At 43.3% G+C, this 21,502-nt stretch overlaps 1 protein-coding gene across 1 annotated transcript in view; it reads right to left on the bottom strand.

Annotated features, from left to right (window-relative positions):
• Positions 1-21,502, bottom strand: part of ALK (ALK receptor tyrosine kinase) — a 120,626-nt gene that overhangs the window by 81,742 nt on the left and 17,382 nt on the right. The window contains exon 4 of the mRNA XM_032845874.1: positions 9,243-9,412. Within this exon, the coding sequence (XP_032701765.1) occupies positions 9,243-9,412 (170 nt within the window). The remainder of the gene's footprint in view (positions 1-9,242; positions 9,413-21,502) is intronic.

The following is a 21,502-nucleotide window of genomic DNA, read 5'->3' as shown; positions in this document are numbered from 1 at the left end:
AGTAAAAATGAACTTTTGGGACTTCATCAAGATAAAAAGCTTCTGCAGAGCAAAGGAAATAGTCAACAAAACTAAGAGGCAACCCACGGAATGGGAGAAGATATTTGCAAATGACAAGAAAAGGGCTGGTATCCAAGATCTAGAAAGAACTTCTCAAACTCAACATCCAAAAAAACCAAATAATCCAATCAAAGAATGGGCAGAAGACGTGAACAGACACTTCTCCAAAGAAGACATAAAAATGGTTAACAGTCACATGGAAAAATGTTCAACATCACTAGCCATCATGGAAATACAAACCAAAACCATAACGAGATACCTCCTTACACCAGTTAGAATGGCAAAAATTAACAAAGCAGGAAACAACAAATGTTGGCAAGGATGTGGAGAAAGGGGAACCCTATTACGCTGTTGGTAGGAATCCAACCTGGAATAGCCACCCTGGAAAACAGTATGGAGGTTCCTCAAGACATTAAAAACAGAGCTATCCTATGACCCAGGAATTGCACTACTAGGTATTTATCCCAAAGATACAGATGTAGTGAAAAGAAGCGCACATGCGCACCAGTGTTCATAGCAGCAATGTCCACAATAGCCAAACTGTGGAAAGAGCTGAGCTGTCTTTCAACAGACGAATGGAAAAAGAAGATGTGGTTCATAGGTACAATGGAATAATATTCAGCCATCAGAAAAGATATGCATCGACATGGAGGGAACTGGAAGGGGTTATGCTAAGTGAAATAAGTCAAGCAGAGAAAGAGAGAAAGACAATTATCATATGGTTTCACTCATACATGGAACATAAGGAATAGCATGGAGGACCATAGGGGAAGGGAGGGAAAACTGAAGGGGAAGAAATTAAGGAGGGAGACAAACCATGAGAGACTCTGGAGTCCGGGAAACAAACTGAGGGTTACAGAAGAGAGGGGAATGGGGGGATGGAGTAGCCGGGTAATGGGTATTAAGGAGGATATGTGTTGTGATGTGTTCTGGGTGTTATATGCAACTAATGAATCATTGAACATAATAAAAAATTTTAAAAAATAAAAATAAAATAAAAAATGAATTTGAAAAATATTTAGCTAAGTTTTTCAACTGTTGTCCTATGGTATCCTGCTAGTTTTAAGCCTTCTCAAAAATACTTTTTGTTTTATGTTTTGATTTTAGAACGGAAAAATTCAATGAGGGAAATTCTGAGTGATTTCTGCAAGAAAGTAAAGGTTTTGCTACATCATAAAATTTTGGGAACGAAATATTAATGCTTTAGGATAGATCCTGGAATTGATTTCAGCCTTGAATTATGAAGGTTCTACAAAAAGACTGATCAATGCTTGGAGTAACTAAATAAGGAATTAGTATTCCCAAGTGACACTTTGATAGATGTGTAGAGATGGGGCTATATTCCATGACACAACATATCTTTTCTCTTTCTCCCCAGCAAATCCATTTCCCTTTCTTCTGGACTTACAGCTAAACTAGATTCCTCAGTATCCCTTGCAGGTAAGCATAGCCATGTGACTGAATTCTAGCCAATGGAAACTGAACTGAAGTGACGACTCACAAAAATCTTCTATGTGAGATTCCCCCCATGCTCTTTCTCCATTGGCTGTCTCAATGTAAAGGATTCCAAAACTGGAGAAAAGGATTGAGCCTCAGGGAGAAGGAGCTGGGCCCCTGGATGACAAGATGGAAGGCCACCCTCCAACTAGCACACTCATTTTGGATTTCACATGGGCGAGAAATACATTTCTTTTTGTATATCCCTGAGGATTGGAGGTTTCATGTTACTCTGCGTAGTGTTACCCAACTAACATGTCATGTAGCACAGACCTAGTTACTTAGGTGTTCTTCATGTATGTAACATAGGTGGGTTGATGACTAACTCCCTCCTGGGGGTAGGATGATGGGTAAAGTTAGCCCTTGGCTGTCTGCAGGACTCTGAAGAACCCTTCCCTCTCATCTACAATGCATACCCTATACCACTCCAGGACTAAGGACATCCCTGAGTGAGGCAAGGTGGACTTAAAGAGTTTGGTCTAGTGCTCTGGAATGTTATATTTCACTCATCTCTCTGGGGAAGGCAAGAAGAGCAAAGTCAAGTTGTCCATGAAGGGCCCTGAGCTTGCTGGGTTTTATCAGTGTTATTCACCCTGTTTGGTCTAAAATCACGGTGGAGCCTACCATTTTCTCCTGGTTCAGAGAACTGAGTAAGGTTGATGTTAATAAGCATGTGGTGATCCCCAGCCCCTGTAGCTTCAGGAAGGGACACTTGCCCTGCCACAGCTGGCTATGGGCAGAGAACATCTTTTTTCTTTACCTACTCAGAAGAGGGCCCTGGAAGTGCTGGGTTTTGCCTGCATACATGGACTCAGGGCAGTCAGACTCACTCAAGAGGGGTAGATGCAGCCTGGGAAAGAGAGCCTTGAGATCTTCCCCTTCCCACTGCCCCTCCTCTGACTTTGAAGCCTGTGGGGGCTGCTCCCGAGCAAGTCCCTGATGTGCTTCTGTTGATAGTGAATGAATGAACAAATGCAAACTACCCAGGGGGACAGTCATTGCTCTCTGCTTCCATTAGTGTGGGCATATCTGGCAGAGAGAGAACCCCAAACTGGCTACCAGAGAGGAGCCCGTTTTGCAAGTGAGGAGCCCCAGCAGTGGTCGCTTGATTGAGCCTCATGCTCTTCTCTCTTTCTGTGCTTTCCTCTTTCCTGGCCTTGACTGCCCTGTGATGCAAAGGTTTTGGTTTCCTACCAGACTTCCCCTTAGATGACATTCCTAGAGCTGAAATACATTGCTTGTCCAGGTAAGACTGTCACCTGGCATCAAGTAGGGCAGTAAGTGTTGGCTGGTTACACACATAACATCTGGATGATTTGGGAGGTTAGTACCATTTTACTCTAGAGCCTTCACAGGTATTCTCTGGTGGGATGGAAACAGGTGGAAGGAGCTCTGAGGAAGAGCCTTTATGTTTAATTAACTACTTGTACCTTGATTAACACTTCTGTGCCTCCATCTTCTCACCTGAAAATGGGGGATGGCATCTGTCCCAGCTACCTAGAAGTGTGGGACAGAGTGGACACCTAGAGTTTTGAGGGGGTAAAGCACTCTGGGAGGCAGGTGCATGGCTGCTTGTGGGTACAAGGAATATGGAGCAGAGTACAGGGAGTTCTAGGAGCTGCTGTGACAGCTGACACAGCCTGCCTTGTAGAGGGGCAGCTGACACTGGTTTGTGGGGTTTGCAGGGGTGACATCCACTCCTTCCATAGGTGTCTTTCCTGCCTGGGAATGGTGGAGGCAAAAGCAGCTACAAATGGAAACTTTTGCAGAAGGGAAGGCAGGCAGAAGGTGAAGAACCCAGGCATGGCCTGACCCTCTGCTGGTTTCTCCTGGGGACTGTGTAGCCATTGTATGACCTAGATTTTCTGTGTTGGCCCCAATGGAAGTGAACTTTAGTTTCTACTCAAGGGTGATTTGTTAAATGTATTTTATTTTTATGCCTTTGTTAGACATGGTACATGACTACATTTGCAAATGAAAAGTAGTTATTGGGACTTATGCTCTAGTTCTGAAGTGGAGACAGTCAAAGACATGCCAGAGTGGTGACTTGAAAAGGCACGTGGGGAAAGCGCCATTATGTCCCAGAAGAGCAAGGAGAGATTCCCACTGGGCTGGTGGTGCTGCCTGGGCTGGAGGTGTGAGAGAAGGAGAACAGGCAAGGGCTGGGTGGGGAGTGGTCTTCAGCAGGAATGGGCTGGGGAAACAGACGATGGGTTTCCATGGTGGAAGATGCAAAGGAAAGACAATAAACTAACTCAAAATGAATAAAAGGTGTGGCCTAAAAAATCCAAAACCAAAATATTTTATTCATAACGATGGCAATCACTTGTCAAGTTTTCTACGACATGCTAAGTACTGTGCCTTCATTTCCTCAGGCATGTATATATAAAGTAAACTAGCCTAAAGGTTAAGGGAAAATTATTTAACCTCTTAGACCTCTTATTCCTCTTATAAAAAGGGGGATTAATTATAGCATTTACCCAAAGGGCTGTTATAAGGATGGAATGAGATAATGCATGTTAAGTATTTTTGACAGTGATGGGCATGAAGTAAGAACTCAAAGAAAGCTAGCTCCAATCATTATCAAGTAACTGCTTGTGGCTCTAGGAGGAAGCTGCGATTCAATTTACAAAAATCTGAATTAAACACAGCTTTTTTAGGAGTGCACTGAGACCTGAAAACCGAGGTTCATTGGAAATTTCTGGATTTTTTTTCTCCCTGGAAGTTACTACTTCTCTACTCAGGTAAGAGTAAATAATGAAAATGCCTTTTTCATCACAGAAAGATGCTACACAAAAGGCGAATATTGTTACTGATAGCACCCCATCTAAAGTGGAGATTCTGTGGATGAGGACTAAGAATAGGATATGAGAAAAATCTTGGCTCTGTGGAGGTTGGCCTAAGTACATGAAGACATAACTCTCAGTTTAACGGATCCCATTTGAAAGATGCATTTGTCAAACACACTGCTTGTCATTTAGGACAAAGGATACAATAGGAACAGAAATCTAAATATCTTCAGAGGGAACATTTTTTCTTGTTAGACTATGTATATAGGGTACAGCTAAAAGCCTTTATAATGATAGTGCTGGTGAAGAGAGCCTCTACACACACGTTAAGTTATGTACTTTCTCTCTGGCTGTATGATTGCCGTGATTTGTGGGACAAGGTTTGATCCATGGTGTTTCCAAATCCATCTTGTAATGAGTCAAACTTAGCACCTGCTTCTGCTCTGTAAGCATGTCAAAGCTTAAGATGGTGTTAGAACATTGTGTTTAATTTACTAGGATATAAGATTATAAAGAGGAAAACTATGTCCCTGTAAGAGACTGGCAGATTAAAGGGAGAGAACATGCCTTTCTTCCATTTTGAGAAGAGGTAGAATTAATTCCAATAGAAAGAAGTGCAGGTGAATGGGGAAGGAATGAAGAAAACTAGTTATATGAGGTAGAGGTAAAGTAATGAAATAACTTTTAAGCACACATCAAGCCAGTATTTGAATTGGTTCTGTCCTTCAAAATTACCTTGAAAGCTCATATCTGTATTCCAGGGACACTGCCACTGCTCAAAACATCATGGGCACTACTCGTGGAGATTTTTCTTGTTACTCTTTATAGTATGGTTTGATATCCTAGTTGGTTAATATCACTTCATAATGATGATGAACTGTGGCATTATTTCTATCCCTTCGCCTGTTTATAAATGGACATAAGAAATATCATTCCATGGATCAATGTCTCCCTATCATCAACTTTTATATACTGATGGCATATGCTCTGAGCCCTCATGGAAAGACTACTAGGTGGTGGCAGCATTGTGAATATAGCTCTTCACTCTCATGTGCTCAGCTCTAGCTCTCTCTACTCACAAGGATTAGGGCACACAATTAAGATCAAAGTCTTTCATATAAAGTGATTCTGACAGAACAGCGACCAGAGATAAAGAGAGCACAGGTACCAGGCAAGACCCTAAAGAAAATTCCTTGTTGTAAGAGTAGCAAATGCTGCTTGGGTTCATCTGATGGGACATAGGTGTTGCTTTGATATACAGAACACTTTGTAGTGGTACTTATTGTAATGTGACTTAATCTGTTTTGTTAGATGGAACACAGGGAGAATGTTAGCTGGATTCCAACAAGTGAAATTCTCAGTTAATTCAGCTAGGATTTGGAAATGTATACAATGTCTCTCAGCACGTCATTCTGTAAACACATATTTATTGGGCATATGATGTGTTAGGCATGGTTATAGATGCTCAAGAAACAGTGATATGTAAGATAGATTTGATCCCTGTCTTGTTAGTGTGTATATTCAGGTACTTAAAAAAAAAAAAAAAACAACAGATAGTAAAGAGTAGCAAGTTATTATAGGGATATTTCAGGAGCCATGAGAAAATATTGTAGGTATACTATTTAGAAGTCTTTAAAAAGTGAAGGAAGAGTGGTAGTTAGGGAGAAGGAAAGTAGAGGAAGAAAATTTCAGGTAGAGAGAATGGAAGGTGCAAACGTCTGTAAGAATCTAACAAGGTACAACTGAATTCAAAGAAGTGTCTAGAACCCAGGAGCAGTTTAGAGCTAATCTGTAAACCCTAATAAAGTTGCTTCAAAAAACTTTGTGATGTATGCAGTGTGATGTAATGTTGGGGAATCTAGGAGTGGAGGAGATTTGAGACCGCATTGGGAATAAAGTTCCTGCTCCTTCAAGGTCCATGGTTGGGGAGCTGTCCAGGACTTTGGTGCTGAATAGCTAAAGCCAGGACCTGCCTAAGGAAGGATGCTTCCTTACAAGGTGTTAATGGCTACCTCAGGGTGGGGAGAAAGAGAGTTGGTCTTTGTCTTTTATCCATTTTCCTTCTCTTTCCCTTACATATTTCCTTCTACCTCTCCCTCCTCCCATTTTCATTTTCTGGCAATCTGGCAGCTAGAGATCACTCTCCCTGGGAGGAAAAGGAAGAATGTGTTTCTTGCTCCTCCTCCATCAGTGACTTCCCTTTATAAAAAGTCTACATAGCATTGATGGTAGCAAATTCAGAAGAACACTCACCCCTATCTTAGGTTTGCATGGGTAGTTATTATTGCTATATTGGCCAACCCAGCCTATTCTGCGGCATTAGTGGGGAGATACTATTTTTGTCATATTATAGTTATCGTTAGTGTTATCACTGACTGAGCACCTACTGCAAGCCAGACAGTTTACCAACTGCTTTACTTCCCTAAGCTTCAGAGGTAAATTTTATTATGTCTGTTTTATAGAACATGGCTTAATTTGGAAGATCAGTAATTAAGACTTGTGCTCTTTTTTTCAATCAGTTATCTCAGACTACCTGAGGGATGATGATGGAAGATGTGGGAAATAAAATTCATTGATACTTACTATATATAGATGCTTTTAACAGTTGTTTTATTTAGTCTCATAACAATCCTGTGAAGTTGTACTGTTACTATACTTACCTTACACATGTAGGCAACAAGGCCCAGAGACATTCAGTGATTGGTTGGGGACACACCACTAGTGAGTGGCTGAGACAGTTTTAAACTTGGGATTATCTGATACTGAAGTCTATGCTCTTTCATCCACAGTGCTGTTTTAGTTTTATGGGCTAGCCACATCTACTGGTAAGTGATTTTAGCAACTGAAAACTGCCATGCCTCATTCTCCTGCAGTTCCGTTTTCCTCTGGGTCTTGATAACTTCTATATCATCTCTAGCCCTGGGTGGAGTGAGTAGCTTCCCACATCAGAGCATGTCAGTGGTGGGCAGGGTCCCAGTGAGTGGGGGCACTCGTGTGTTCTGTAATTGCACATTTATTAGGTCACAAGGCATCATCAAACCACGCTGGCCTTTGTCTGAATCCCCACTGGACAGTTTGGTCTCAGTATCAATACTGGAAATGTCAGTCTGGTAAACAGCCTTTAATGGGGAGGACGGAGGCTGAGAACAAAGTCTCCTTCAAATGAAACTCTAGGGGATGGGAGTGAACAGAGTCAACATCTTACTTGCTCTAAATCCCCTGGAGTGGTTATGAAAGAGAGAGGACTAGCTGGAGTGAGGAGGAAAAAAGTCCTTTGATTCATCTGAATTAATTTAGCATCTCCCAGGAGGGAGGGCTCTGGCATTATCCTCCTGTTCTCCATCCCCTTCATGCAACCCCACAATCCCGAAGGACAAAAGACCAGTCTATGGTAGGGAGTACCCATACTGCCCCTTCTTCCACTTTAATTAAATCCATTTGTCCTGGGGGCAGCACTGCGCCTGAGGATGTCCAAAGGCTTTGATCTCTAACCCACACACATCTGAAGGAGTGGGAAGCTGGTACTCAGAGTGAGGACAATCACTTCTTCCCATGACAGCAGAGTTCATATTACGAGCTCTTGGAAACAGCAGACTCTGTGAAGTTTGGGTGAAGAATCTGAGACCCAACTTTATACTCACAAAGCTGCAAGCCAACTGGCATCACCCTTGTCTTGCCTTAAGCCCTTTGTCCTCATTTTTCAAAGGTGGATCCACGAGGATGGTCACTTGAATGGGTTTTAAAAGTCTAAATGCAGAGGCTGTGCTGGATTGCTGGGTTTGACATTTAGCCTATTAAAGGTGGTTTTCCCCCTCCAGAGCCATATATCTGCCCTCTTTATAGAAAAAAACCTCCCACCATCTGCCCTCTGCCTTTCTTGGTCTGGAACAGATCAGTGCACCAACCATGGAGGACTCAGTATGCTGCGTCAGGGAGTCATGTGAGCGGCTGTGCTGGGCCAGGCACTGCTTGTCCCAGGCTGACTGCAGGTGGCAGATTGATGCCATCCTGGGGAGACAAGTGGCAACTGATCTCAGTGGTTATGGCTCCATTTTAGAGCCACATGGAGTAGTCAATGATCTTCTAGTCCAACCCTCTCAGTTTAAAGTTGAGGAAACTGAGACCCAGAGGTTCAAGGTCACAAAGCCACTAGTGATAGAATTCAAATAGGAACCAGGACCTCTGGGAGAAGCCCTCCTCTGTTTACTGAAGAATTTGTCATTTCCCTCATCTACCTGCATCAGTGACCTGACTCCACAAAGCCTCGGACTTGGACTGACTTGAGCACCAGTCCTCATTCTGAGGTCAACTTGCTGGTGTGGTAACTCTTTGGTTACCAATGAGAATCTTGTGAAAGGTCAGGAATGAGGATAGGTATCCTCATAGGTAATACAGACCTTATCTGTATTACCTTATCTGTATTACCTATGCCAAAGATAAGGTCTGTATTACCTATGCCAAAGACTGTGTTGTTCATAAGGGATAAACATAGTGTCAAATGGAAAAGTAAGGCAAATGCGTTAATTAAGAGAAAATGTGATATACCTATAAAGCCTGATTATTATTTGGCAGTAATATAAGTTGTTCAGTTTTATTTCTTCCTGCTACAGACACTGGAAGCAGCCAATCCGGCCAGGCCAGAGATGCAAGAGGTGAGTGCTCATTAGCATGGAAATCCCACAGAGAAACTCAGTGCTCCCTACAAGTCTGCAAAAGTGTGTGTGTGTATGTGTGTATGTATGTATGTATGTATGTGTACATATTTTATGTATGCCCATGTATGTGTTCATGTGCATGTGTATCTTGAGTAGAAGGGATGGAGGGAGGGAAGACATGACCCCTTTCTGTATTTTGGCTGACAGAGGAAGAGAGTGACAGGAATGGGTGGAGGCTCACCTGTCAGTCACATCGAGAAGAGGCAGCACCGTCCACTGCCACAGGCTCAAGCCTTCATTGGTGGCAACATGCCAGACCATTCTGCTTTGTTCCTTCCCAGTTTTGTTCTCCACCAGCACCAAGGAGACATTTCCCTGTAAGACTCCACGGATGAGCCAGGACATTCGGAGCTGTAAGGGAGAGAAGAGCCAGAGGACAGCTGTTAATATTAAAAGGAAGCCTCAGGTCCCCTTCCTGGAATTCTCAAAGGTGTTGGAGACTCAGCCAAGGTGTCCCCAGTAAGGAAATCTGGTGGCTGTCTGATTTTGCTCAGTCTCCCAAGATGGCTTTCATGAAGGTTCAAGGAGCAGGGGCAACAATGGACAATTTTGGAATTTTTTCAGTTTGATCCTGAACTTCACAGGATTCTGTGGCTGAGCTGATATTAAGATCCCAAGGATAGTAAATGAACTTCTTAAAGGGGATCCAAAGATTCTTCTCTGTGGCCCCAATTAGCTTTGTGACCTTTGGACAAGTGATTTTATGACTCAATTTCTTTAATGCTTTAGGTAGCATAGATTTTTATTCCCCCCTCCCCAGACTCTAATAATCTTATTTGAACAATACAATACCATGTGTTAGCTAACTGGGAGACGCTATGACTTGTTACCCGTGGGTACTGGTAGGCAAAGGTGAGATAAAAATCTCATATCAAGGTACTTCCAAACACTTGTCTTTCAGAATGAGGATATCCATTTTGACAAAAGGAAGCTACAATCATGTTTTTTCATTGTGGCTTGATTAAAGGTTCCGATGGCATTGTTCCCTAGACATACGAAAGGGACTATAGCTGATAATTCTAAAAGACTTTAAGGGCAGTCATGCCCAGAATCAGTATATCCAATAAACAAGGTCTCTGGTCTTTGTGTTTGATAGAAACAGTCCGTAAACAACATTTAAAACTTAGGACAACTAAAGCATATAATTGCCCCAAATATTCCTGTTCAGATCCTATAATCAAAAGAATGGCTATTGTGGAATAGAAGGTAAAATGTGTCCTCTGGAAAACTAGCATTTTCATCTGCTTTGGTGCCCCCTTTTCTTTGATTCTTGTTGTTTGAAGACTTGCTTTTCTGTAAATCACCATTCCTTTTTCTCCTGGTCCCTGAGCTCAAAGTTTCCTCATCATTTGATCAAGAATGTCACATACCATGAACTTTCCACTTTCTTGCACACGACCTCTTCACTAACAAGGTCACAACTGGCACTGGGTTGCCCAGGTGCTGTTCTACTTATCTGAGGCAGGTAAGCCTGGTCCATAACCATAACCTCTTCCCTTAGACCTTTCCCATTTCCCAAATCCAGTGTAGCAAAAATACTTGTCACCAATGAGCACTCCCAGGATAATTTAACAAATCTGTTAACTGTTTTTTTTCTGACCTCACTTGGCTTCCTTGTGCAGTCTGGATGCCATGACTAGAAATTTTAATCCCACCAGTGCCAACTAACCCCTCTCAGCCCTTAGCCCATGCCCTTCAGTGCCCAGCTTGGGATGTTGCTTGCCATGTCCTTTCTCTCCTTTTGCTCCCTGGCCACAGAATATTGCTGATTTGGACTTCTGTGAAATCACAACGTTGCCCTGGACTGTTGTTGGCACTTACTCATTCCACTGTGGATTTCCATGGTTGATTTCTGAATACACAGAGCACAGTGGGTGTTTCAAACTCTTCCTCAAACACTAAGGCTGTTACCTCTTGGTCGCTAACTCTCTTGACTATTATTTTGATTCTTACTTTACTGATAAAGATTTACTATATTAGGTGAAATCTCCTTCAGCCCCTCTGCTTTCCTCTCTTCCCTCCTTTCTTTTTCTTTCTTTCTTCCTTCCCTCCCTCCCTCCTCTTCCTCCCCCTCTTCCTTCTCCTTTTCCCTTTCTCCTTCTTTGTCTTCTTCTTCTTCATGTAGGTTTTTCTTTATCCACCTTCCTTCTTCTTTTCCTGTCTTAGCAGAAGATGTATCCTTCATTTTCTTCTATGTTAATCCCTCATGTTTTTACCTCCTCCTAGTCCTTGTTCCTGCTTCCAGCACCTTTAGACTCTTTCTGCCTTCTGGCCCTTCTGTCTACAAATAATATCAGCTTTCATCTGTCCCAGAAAAATATCCTTTATTTGATCCTGCTAGTTCTTCTGACTTGCAACCTATTTCTGCTCCTCCATTCAGATGTTAACACTGTGGGTAACTGGCATGTAACTGCTTTTATTTCCTTGTTGCCCATTCTTTCTTTAAATTCTTTTAACCTGGCTTCTATTCTCATTACTCTGACAAAGTAGCATCCACAATGTCCTTTATCACTTACTCTTTCAACTCTCTCCCTGGCCTCTCAAAGTGCCTCTCCCTCTACTTTCTCCCTTCTAAATTCTTTTGTGTATCTCAAGCATGTCTTCCTGTTTACCACTGCCATCTGTGACTCTTCAGTGCTTTCTCACTCCCTAGCAATTAATATCAAGGCATTCGTGTTTCTCTATAATCTAAGAAAATAAGCTTTTTAGGCATTCGGTGAATATGTATTCAGTACTTACACTGAGTCACATGTATCCTCCACCCTAGAATGGTCTAAGAGTTTGAGTTAGAAAGATCTGGATTCAAAAACTGTTCTTGTCACTTTGGTTCTTTTGCAGCTCAGTTCTGTATTCTCCAAGATGAGAATAGGCCTATTAGGATTATAGTGACAACTTAATGAGAGATGACAAATAGTGTAACAAAATGGTGAAAAGGAATTTTGGCTGAAGCACTGAGGCCACAGATACTACACTTCAAAGGGACATCTGAGAGCACAATGACACAGGACTTCTATGAGGGGTGGATGAAAACAGGTCACACAATTCTTAATCTCTTTGGATTTTTAAAAAAGTTGGTGATTGACTATGAGGAGAGTGTTTTTAGAATGTGCTTTTGTATATCATGAGCTCCATAGCACTTTACCCTCCTGCAGAGAAGGGTTCCTCTTCATCCCAAGTCGAGAGAGAGAGAGTGAGCAATTTTAATGATACCCCCTAATATCATCAATTAATGATTGATACTAATTCCCTACAATTTGGGGAGCTCAACAGAATACTGTCTAACTCCAACCTGGAAAATCCAAAGTATGAACAAGGGGCTGGTTGGCTGCTCTGGTGGCAGAACAAAGGCAAAGTGGAAGCACTGAATGGCCTGCACTCCCAGAGTTTGACGGTATACAACATGCATGAACATCGCACATAGACTAGAGTGAGCCATGTACACAGCAGCCCATGTGGGTCATTTTAGATCTTTTCCAAGGGGGCTTCTTGAAGGGGTAAATAGAACTCAGAAGAAGGAAGCTACAGGCATCTCAAGATGCCAAAGGACAGAGGAAAGAGTAAGTGACCACCGGGGATGATACATAGGCCCTCGTCAAGGCGAACGGTTCCCAGCCATAGTGGAGGGCGTGAGGAGAAAGGTAAATCTCCCAAGAAAGCACAAAAGTGCCCCCTGTGAAAACCAGTAGGCACTAAACATTGGTCACACCCAGAGAATATCAGTGCCAGATCACCACAACAGTTCTGGTCGTGTAAGAGTTTTCTTGCTCCCCTTAACCTCTTTTCCTTTCCCTGCCCTTGAGATCTTCAAGTATCACAATTAAGCCAGAAGACTGAAGAGGAGGAGAGCTGAGTGAGTAAGGAGAGAGAGACATCAATGACCCTCTCCCCAGTCTCAGTCTTCTCTGCAAAAGGGTCAAGCATGGCAGGGAAAGAAAGAAGCCCTAACTTTATTTTTAGTTTTTTAAATTAATTTAAAAAAATTGTTTATTTATGAGAGAAAGAGAGAGAGAAAGAGCAAAGCAGGGGTGAAGGACAGAGGGAGAGAGAGAAGCAGAATCCCCACTGAATGGGGAACCCGAAGCAGGGCTCGATCCCAGGACCCTGGGATCATGACATGAGCCTAAGGCAGACCCTTAACTCACTGAGCCATCCAGGTGCCCCAAGAAGCCCTAACTTTAAAGATACTGACCAGATGGGCATTTTGGCTTCTAAATAAGCCTGTGTTTTGTGTTTTGAAGTGACTAGAAAACTGTATTACCTTGGAGCAACCAGATGAGTAGTTTTCACTCAGTAGTCCACACATGGGGGCCCAACAGATGTTAGTTCCTAGTCTCCCTCACATCAGTCTACATACCAGCTCTGCTCCTGACATGTATTTTTCTGCCTTTGTGCTTTTGATCCTTCCATTTCCTCTACCTCTTCTATCCTTCTCGCCACTTAAGAAACCATTCAATCTATCTAATTTTCAGGGAAACTTTTCTTATCATCTGTCTCGGAAATGACTTTCCCCTCTTCTGAAATCTAATGCTTGAGGCTATTGGGATCATCATAGGACATAGCTCAGCTGCCTTGTCTTCCCTCCATCCTCCTCGGACCACAGGTTCCTTCAAGGCAGGGACTGTCTTATCTTGTCTTCACAGTCATTGTCAAGTGAGGGCACATGGTAGGAGCTGATCAGTGTCAGAATATATAAAGATGGATACACTTCCAGGAAGAGCTTCCTGTCTTTACCAGGTCCCCTCTCATGGACAGAAACCAACTTGACACCTGTGAAGTTCCTTAGCACTTTCCTGCATTATAGGGGTTGGGTTCTAGTGAAGGGAAGAGGATCCACACATCTTGCAGCTAACTGGCTATGGTTGAAATGGCCCAGGTCTCAGCTATTGCTAGGAAACTTTCAGTCTGAAGTAGATTCTGCTAGTGGCATGAGCATGTCAGTGAGATGTAGCCCTGTCATATCGACAATAGGGCCATTGGCTAGCTGACTGTTGAGCTTTCTCCGCTTTCCTGCACTATATTTTAGGCCTGGGAAGTGAGAACAGTTCTGGGTGCCAAGGGATGGCATCCCTAGCTCCTGAGGTCTACCAGGATTCCTCTTGAAATCAGTCCTTGAGATGATCATCTATTCATTCAAAAAATATTTACACATATCTACTCTGTACTGCATATTACATATATCTTCTCTGTCTTCATGAAGCTTATCATCTAGCCAGGAAGTCTGAATTTAAATGAATAACTGCAATGGTGCTGCATGTAGCAAAAAGGGAAGTAAATAAAGCCACTTGACAGTGAAGACATAAAACATCTGAGAGTCAAATCAAAGGCCACCTGGGTGGCTCAGTATGTTGAGCATGTGACTCTTGATTTCAGCTCAGATTGTGATCTCAGAGTCCTGGGATCAAGCCCTGAGTTGGGCTACCCGCTCAGTGGGGAGTCTCCTTTTCTCCCTCTTCCTCTACCCCTCCCTCTGCTTGCACTCTCTCTCTCTCTCTCTCAAATAAATAAATATAAAAAAAAAAAGACAGTCAAGTCAAGGCGCTTGACATGACAGTCAGAACTTGGGTCAAGACGACCACTTGTTCCAACTGTTCAGAACTATGGATAAATAGGAGAATGAAAAATATGGCTTTCCTTTCATCTTATAATATCACCACCTAAGTTTATAGCAGAAAACACATATCTACAGATACAATTCAAGTCAAGGCATGCACTGTTTACGTTTCAGCAAAGTCTGTTTCTAGAAACAGATGAAAAAGGTTTAGAACGAGATACAAACTGGCAGCCAGTGAAGGGCTAACAAGGTACATCTTTCTGCCCATCGTCTTACTACCCACTGAGTGTGTCGTAAGGCGAGGTATCTAGGTGATACAATTCTTCCTCAGATGTAAGCAGTCTAGAACCTCTGGTCTTTCACGTGGCCTACTTCTCACCTGTAGTTATCCCTAGTCATTCCAGATTTACCTGTAAAAGTCAGTCACCGCTTTGCTGCTCAGAGTGTGATGTTCAGGATAGTGTCACGGGTGTTACCTGGAGCTTGTGGGAGATGCAGCATCTCTGGTTTGATCCTGGACTCAGTGCATCAGAATCTGCAGAGAAGTAGCCTCTGGGCCCTTGCCCCAGTGCTCCTATGACTCATCCCACTTCCTTTCCGGAATTCCCTGGAAGCAATTGCTCCCCGCATGGATATTCATTCTTGGGTGGCTTATCAGACTATCTTGTTTCCTTGCCTGTTGACGATGGGATAACCTGGGGTTTGTTCTCCAATATCAAAGTAACTCAATTATGTGGCTTTAAGCCACCACTTAGCCCCTCTGAGTCTCTATTATGATAATAGCCATACCTTTCCTGCCTGCCTTAAAAGGTAGTTGTAAAGACTGAGTGAGATAAAGAATGTGGAAGTAGAGCCCACCTGTGGTGAATGAACTGGTGATACCAGTGGCTTTCAATATGGGCTGCAAATTAGAATTACCCGGGGAGTTTACCCAACTGCTAGTGTCTACATGAGTTCCCACCCCAGAGATTCTGATTTCATCTGCCTTGGGTAGGTCCTGGGCATCAGCAGTTTTCAGATCTCTCCAGGTGGTTCTAAAGCACATCCTAGGTGGAGACCCCTGGGGACGTGGGGCTACTTAAGGCTGGAAGTACCCTGGCCTTCTCGGTAAGGGGTCCATTCTTATCCTGGACTTTGAGCAGGAGGTAATTCTTAATCACTAAAAAATGGTTTAACACATGTCCACTATCACCAAGGTGTACAAAGAGCATCTTTCCTGCAAGGGAGAGGACACAGACCCCAGCAGAGGGACTTCATGTGGCTGCCATGTCATCCCTGGGCCAAGACTGAGGACAGCCCCAAGGGTGAGCAGGGATGACCTAGGGATGCAAACAGGACCAGAACCATCCTCTTGGACCTCCAGGGCCAGGATCTTACCAATTTCTTTATTAGAAGACCTCAAGTACTCATGCCAATTCTTTCTGAATATCCCTAATTCATTATTTGTATCTAAGTGTGTAGAGTGACTCTTTGTGGTTTCTAGGGCAGACTGTAGGCTCAAGGCCCTCTCCAAGACTTACATTTTCCTTATAAATGCAGTCCCAGATAAAAGAACCCCTCTGATACCATTATGTGTGGTAATGGTACCCTCTGATACCATTATATGCCAGGCAGATCTCGCTTGATACTGACAGTTAAGGATCAGGTGCTCAGAGTGGGCCAAAAACACTGTTGGAATTTGATCTTACTAAAACCAGTTTCTATCTGGGGTCCTATAAGATAATTTGTTAACTGACTATTTATTGAATACTAGAGAGCTGCACTAGGCACTGGAACATTTTCTACTCACAGCATTCCTTCCTGTGCATATGATCAGGCCCATTTTTCAGATGTGGCATCTGAAGCTTAGGTAGGTGAAGTCACCCGTGGTCGCTCAGCCCATGTGCTGCAGACTTGGATTCCATGCTATGGTCTCTGTGCTGTTTCTACCATATTGCTAGGGCTACATACATGTAATATGTTTTGATGATACTAAAATCTTTGGGAAGTGTATTGTGAAGGTTTTCCAGATCTTTTTCTCTCCAGGTGTGGTCTATAAACCAGCAATATTGGCATGACCTGGGAGTTCAGTAGAAATGTAGGGTCTCAAGTCCCACCCCAGGCCTGCCAAGTCAGAATTCATATTTTAAAAAGATCATAGCTCACAAATACCTTCGTAACAGAGGAATTACGGAGATAGAGGGTTTTAAAACCATTTGCAACCTTTGTCTCTGACAGACAATGAATTGTCACATGTGTGTTTCCATACACACTTTCCATACACACACACATATAGTGTTTCCACACAAACACATGTGTTTCCGTACACACACACATATATATATGACAAATGTATTCACATAAATATGAGACATCTTCTAAAAATTCTAAATAATGTTTGTGAGAAATACCACTTTCTGGAGGCCGTAACAATAAAAATGTTGATCCTTCTAGACACGTCCTAGTAGATATAGGTTATAAATGAGAGCTTTTGGCTAATAAAGTCTTTGATATGCAGACAACAAATGAGACAAGTGAGAAGAGACAACGCCAGGAACACGCCACCAGCAATTATATTTTCTGGCTCTAGCAGACCCTTTCACAAGGGCCTTCCCCGCTCCCCCCGCCTCAGTGGGTCCTCATAGACTTTCCAATTATGTGCTACCAGTGTTTGTCATTTTATTAATTAAAGTTCTGTACGTAAGGCAAGAGCAGCATTGTGGCTAGGCCTAATGCTATTATTTCTCTCATGGCCCTTTCCTCCTCCAGAGGTAATTACTGCAATTTTATGTCGAGAATATGCCTCGTATTTGCTATGCATACTTCGTGGTAACTTTACAACAATCTCTTGAACCCATTAAAAAAAATATCAGCGTGGAATTTAGGCTGAGGTTGGACAAAAGAGACTCTGTGGTATCAAATAATGTCCATTCTGTGGGCAGCACCCCCAAATGTAGGTCATGCCATGAGAGGGAAGGAGTGACCTTTGTTCCTCTTTCTGAAGGGCTACGTGACTTCCTGCAGGACAGACAAAGTCAGGATGCATGCTCCAGTGTCTATGTCACTGCAACAGAAGGACATGCTTTTAACAGAGAGAGAGATGCTCAAAGATAAGCTTGCTTGGGGTGGTGGTGTGTGTTCTCCCGATGTTCCCCAGTGTAGGGTTCCATCCAACAGTGACTGGGCAACCAAGATAGGAGTTGTTGTCGGGGACATCCAAGCTCTGCATGAAGGTTAAGGCTGCTTCCCCACCTACGCTGCCACGGGGCTGTGATTCTGGTGTGAACTGATAATTTTAAGGGTTCCTTGGTTTCCACGTGGTCTCTTATTAACCTGAACTGAGAGTATTGACTCACTGTAAAACCCAGTGTTTTTGTATGCCATCTCCTAATTCACCTGGAAAAAAAAAATACCAACTCTCTACCTATAAATAGCCTAATGAAAAAATCAACCCAGCACAGCAAGAAGCGGACCAGATGCAGACTTTTGATAACAAGCAAATAAAATACGCTGGCAAATGCTTGCAATTACAGAGGCTTAAGAAATGCTGAATTCCTGGCCATGTAGGGGACTTAAAAGATTGAGATCCTTTCTGAAAACAGCACCCCATGTCTCCTGCTTTCTGAGGCATCACTTCGAAGCCAGAAACAACCAGCCAGGGAAACCTACAAGCAAGCCCTGTTTGTTAAAACACAGCAAGAAAACATGAAGGATATATACAAAAATAATAACTGTGGGATCCCTGGCTGGTGAGGTTATGGAGTTATCAGTATATTTTTTTCCCCCTTCTTTGGTCTCCTAAATTTTTTACAATGAACATCTCTTACTTTTTGATAACCTGAACAAAAACAATAAAATAAATGTGGTATATGCAGCTATTAAAAGCATGTTTATGAAGAATAATACTGATATAGGAAAATATAATAGTAAATAAAGAAAGGAGACATAAAATACCCATATGGCATGATGTCAAATTTGTATAAACCCTTTTCACTCTGCTCAAATTGACATCTGTGTGTCATGAAGGAAATGTACCAACGTGGTAAGTGGGGTTACCATTGCAGGGTAAGACTGTGGGCAATTTCAATTTTCTTCATGCTTTCCTGTATTTTCTTAATGTTTTGCAATGAACATAGAACACTTCTGTATCAGAAAAAAACAATAAACACTATATTTAAAAAGGCAGCAAGGAGGGTCCTGATGTCGTTTGAAAGTGGGGGAAAAGAGAGTGCTTTCTTTTCACCCCTTTAGGGGAAGGTAAGTTTCTCTTGCCTGCATCGTGTGGGCTTTTGGGGGAAGACCGGGGAAGGTGGGTGCTTCTGGGGAATGAGAGCTTTGGACAGAGCATGAGCTACGAAATCAAAGACTTGTTCTGTCTTTGTGGCATAATCGGTGCCTCAGTCTTCATCTGTAAAACGGGGCCAATCATATTCTGCTCAGAGAGTCGCTGGGGAACTTTTAATAAGATCATTAAAGAGCCCAGTGCCCAGCTACCAAATGCATCCAATCAATGTTAGTTCCCTCCTCCTTCATCGGGAAGGGTGGGCAGGGAACACCATGTTAGAGACAAACAGCTCATAAAATAAAATAGAAAGGGACAGCCTGAAGATTGCTGTGTTTAAAAATTTCAGTTCAGTGTTCCATCTTCCAGTCTCCCCAGAGAGTTATCTCTCCCATCTTCAGGAAAGAAAAGGGTGATATTTTCTTTTGAGTTACACTGTGAGGGTATGATCTTGAGCGGACAGTCTTCTCTGTACCTCCGTCTCTCTGCGTGTGATGGGGACGGGGCAGCGAACTCGCTCTGTAATCCTCTAGCTGGGGAATGGGATCCAGTCTGTGCAATGAAAGTCCTACAGAATTTATGGACACGAGTGTCTGCAGGGACCCAGGGCCCCTTGAGGAGTATTTACTCTGGCAGCTGGGGAGAGCCTGTGCTTTCGACAGGATGCCCCCTGTATATGGCCTTTAGAATGTGTCATGAGGATTGTCAGTAGGAGCTACAAGGGTCCACGATGGGCAGGTGGATTCTGAACAGGATCCACATCTCTGCCAAGTGCCCAGGAGGATTTTATCCACACCCGTGAGCCTTGATAGTAATTCTCCTTATGCCTCAGTTTCATCATGTAATAGAGAGGTATTAATTTTGAATGGCTCCAAGGTATTAAATTAATTATGTCCAACTGCAGTTACAATTGCTGTCAATTCCTTTGGGCCATTAGCATGTGTCCTGGCAGAGTCAACCGCATCATAGTAAGGGATGGCAGAATGCTAGGTGCCAGCAGCTTCCCAGTTCTGTGTACTGAGGGGAGAATTATTTTGGCTCGGAGATCTCAATAGGGCCATGTTTATCGGATCCTTGAGAATCAAGGAGGAGTCTCTTTGTTAGCTTCTATCCTGGACCAGGGTTAGGCTGTGCAATTAATTAGTTAGTGACTGATTAAGGGGCATATCCTTCTGATGCTAGTCCTAGGCACTGAGCAAAGTCATGCTTCCGATCTCCCCACATGTGGCTATTGACTGAGAAGAGAAACGAGACCACAGATAATGTCTGAATTCATGGTGGACTGACTTCTGCCTGCCTGTGCAAAGTAAGAGGAGATAATAGTAATTGTTTCCATCCGTAAAACGCTGTAGGGATTACAGAGAGTTTTCACAGTCTCATTTGATCTTTGCAGCAACTGAAACAGGTATTTTTATCCCCAGTTAGCAGGGAGTGACTTGCTTGAGGTCACGTGAATTATAAGGGGCAGAGCTGGGATTCAAACACGTGACCTAAGTCCAGTGACCTTCAAGTGTTTGCAGATCTGGCTTTGGAGGGAGACCAATGTTGGTTTACATCCTGGCTCTGCCTCTTACTAGCAGGGTGACCCGGGGCAAATCACTTAATTTCTCTGGGCCCCATGGTCTCAGTCAGTGAACAGGGGCAACGATTCCTCACAAGTCCGTTTTGGTGATAAAACAAGTGACATTCTTAGCATAGTCCTAGCCACACAATAAGGGATTGATATTTAAAACACGCTCCCTCAGTTGGCTTACCAGCGAGGAAGCGTCCCTTCCTCAGATCCAGACTAAAGAAGGTTTCGTTTTCCCAGGAGGGCAAAGAGTTAGGGTGTTTGAGGGTTCTATTTAAGAATTTTGGCTTGCTTTTTAATGTGATACAGCTGAGTGATCCCTAAGTTATACGGAGACCAGGACTTGTCAGACTGAGAGTATTTTTAACTTTTCTGCCGAATAAGCACCCCAAAGAGATCCCAGATTCTCACGGTCTATCTCCAGCATGGCTGGCCACATGGTGGGTTTGAAATGAGTACTTGCTGGTTTACTGCCTGAACGAGAGACCTCTGTGCCCTTCCCTCCCTCCCTCCTGCCAGGCATCCGTGTGCCCAGCCAACCCAGCCAAGTTCCAAGTTACAGCTCTAATCCTGTCCCTACAGCTGCCCACCCTCTGCATGCTGAGGGGACCACCCCCTGACTACCTTGGGGGGAGCCTTTGAAATGAGGAGATTAGTATTTGAGTCCTGGTTTCAGCACGCCTTAGCCTGTGACCTTGCGGGGGTGTACCTTAGCCCTCTGAGACTCTTCCTCTGTAGAATGTGGAAGGTTCCATTCACCTCACTGGGTGACTGTGGAGGTGGGCAGGCTCTGTGGTCTTTGACATTATAGAGGATTCTTTTTTTTTTTTTAATACTTTTTTTTTTTAAGATTTATTTATTTATTTGACAGACAGAGATCACAAGTAGGCAGAGAGGCAGGCAGAGAGAGGAGGAGGAAGCAGGCTCCACGCTGAGTGGAGAGCCCGATGTGGGGCTCAATCCCAGGACCCTGAGATCATGACCTGAGCCGAAGGCAGAGGCTTTAACCCACTGAGCCACCCAGGCGTCCCTATAGAGGATTCTTTTTTTTTTTTTTGG

Source organism: Lontra canadensis, unplaced genomic scaffold, assembly GCF_010015895.1.
Source record: "Lontra canadensis isolate GAN:19392208 unplaced genomic scaffold, GSC_riverotter_1.0 scaffold170, whole genome shotgun sequence".
NCBI lineage: Eukaryota > Metazoa > Chordata > Mammalia > Carnivora > Mustelidae > Lontra > Lontra canadensis.
This window is presented reverse-complemented; position numbering and strand designations above follow the sequence as displayed.